Source organism: Watersipora subatra, chromosome 8 (genome assembly GCF_963576615.1).
Source record: "Watersipora subatra chromosome 8, tzWatSuba1.1, whole genome shotgun sequence".
NCBI classification, from domain to species: domain Eukaryota; kingdom Metazoa; phylum Bryozoa; class Gymnolaemata; order Cheilostomatida; family Watersiporidae; genus Watersipora; species Watersipora subatra.
The window spans coordinates 56,331,915-56,333,303 of NC_088715.1; the positions used below are offsets into that span (position 1 = coordinate 56,331,915).

Below are 1,389 nucleotides of genomic sequence, written 5' to 3' on the forward strand. Positions count from 1 at the left end.
CAACGCCAAATAATAGAGGAACAAGCGTAGTAACCGGTGATCTGCTACAGTATGTTAAAACTTAAACCGAAGAGACAGCTATAAAAACTCATCACTGCGACAAATTTCACTTGATACAACCTTTAGATGTCCAAAAAGCAAAAACTGTTATAAGCGTAGAATTAATGGTAAACAAAGGTACATTAGCACGAGATTAAAATCATGATTATCATGTGTCTGCTAATTCCTATGTATGTGGATTGTCAAATATTGGATTTAACTGGTAGGTATTGACAAGTTCTTGCAGTTATTTTCATCATTCCTTTCATCAGCAAATTGCCTATTCTGTTCCGCGTGGAGAGACTCCGGGTGATTGATGCTTTTACAAAGGCTACAAGGTTGCCCGATTACTGATGAAACTGAATAATACTGACGCCACTCATGGTACCTGTTATAGGCAGCATCATCTGTCATCAGGTGCTGGAGATATTTTCCTAAAGCCTCTACTGATGAGAAGTTGTAGACGTGAATAAAAGAATCTGGAGGAGCAATGTCAGTATATTCTTGCACTGATAAACCTCCGAGAGCAACGGGAACATAATTCCCTTCACTTTTCAAAGTTTTCCAGAATTTCTCAGTTATATACTCTGTACATAAGGAATTCTCAAATGCTAAGTAGAATCTGTAAGGATAGTGTGTGTCAGCCACACATGTTTTGTTACCTCTTTTTGGACAAAGTATTTGTTTGGTGCAGCCACCCAATATGTCTACATTTATGTACTTCTTTAGCTGCCTCATAAAGGAAAGTCTGTCATACTGTCTTGTTTTGCAGTGAGAGACATATGCATATGCCCCTTTAGTTTTGTTTTTTGAATAGTTGATAGTGGGTTGTTGCTGAATAGGTGCACGCCCTTGTTTTGTTCGTCCGTAACCTAACTGTGCAGGTGTGGAGTTGCGTAAGTAGGTCATGCTTCCATTAAAGTTGTTGACAACTTTGTTGAATCTATGCCAAGGGTAAGCTGGCGGCTCCATGCTTGCTACAAACCACAGTTGTCGTTGACGGATAGCTCTTGGAAACTGTAACAAACTCTGCGTAGTGTTTGGAACAAATATAAGCGCATCGGCTTGCTGAGCATAACTGATGTTATCTGGACTGTAGATAAAATCACAATTCGAATACTCACATCCACCAAAGTGAATCCTTGGAAGCAGCCATGGTCCTCCGCTGTCTATACTTACTATTAATTTTGTTTTACCAAGTTCGGTCGTTTCTGACATTTGATTCGGAAAAAAATGTCTTGAACTGTCACCATCAAGAAGGATTTTTGGATTCTTAGATAAAAACCATTTGTCAACTGGATGATGCTTTGCCTGAAAGAACTTTTTCCTGTTTTCTCTGTTTTCGTACAT

General features: G+C 39.0%; 1 protein-coding gene across 1 annotated transcript; it reads right to left on the reverse strand.

Moving 5' to 3' along the window:
• Positions 1–255: 255 nt before the first annotated feature.
• On the reverse strand, positions 256–1,389 carry LOC137402762 (glycoprotein 3-alpha-L-fucosyltransferase A-like). Its single transcript, XM_068089268.1, has one exon. It carries the CDS (start codon positions 1,387–1,389, stop codon positions 256–258), a length of 1,134 nt encoding a protein of 377 aa, XP_067945369.1.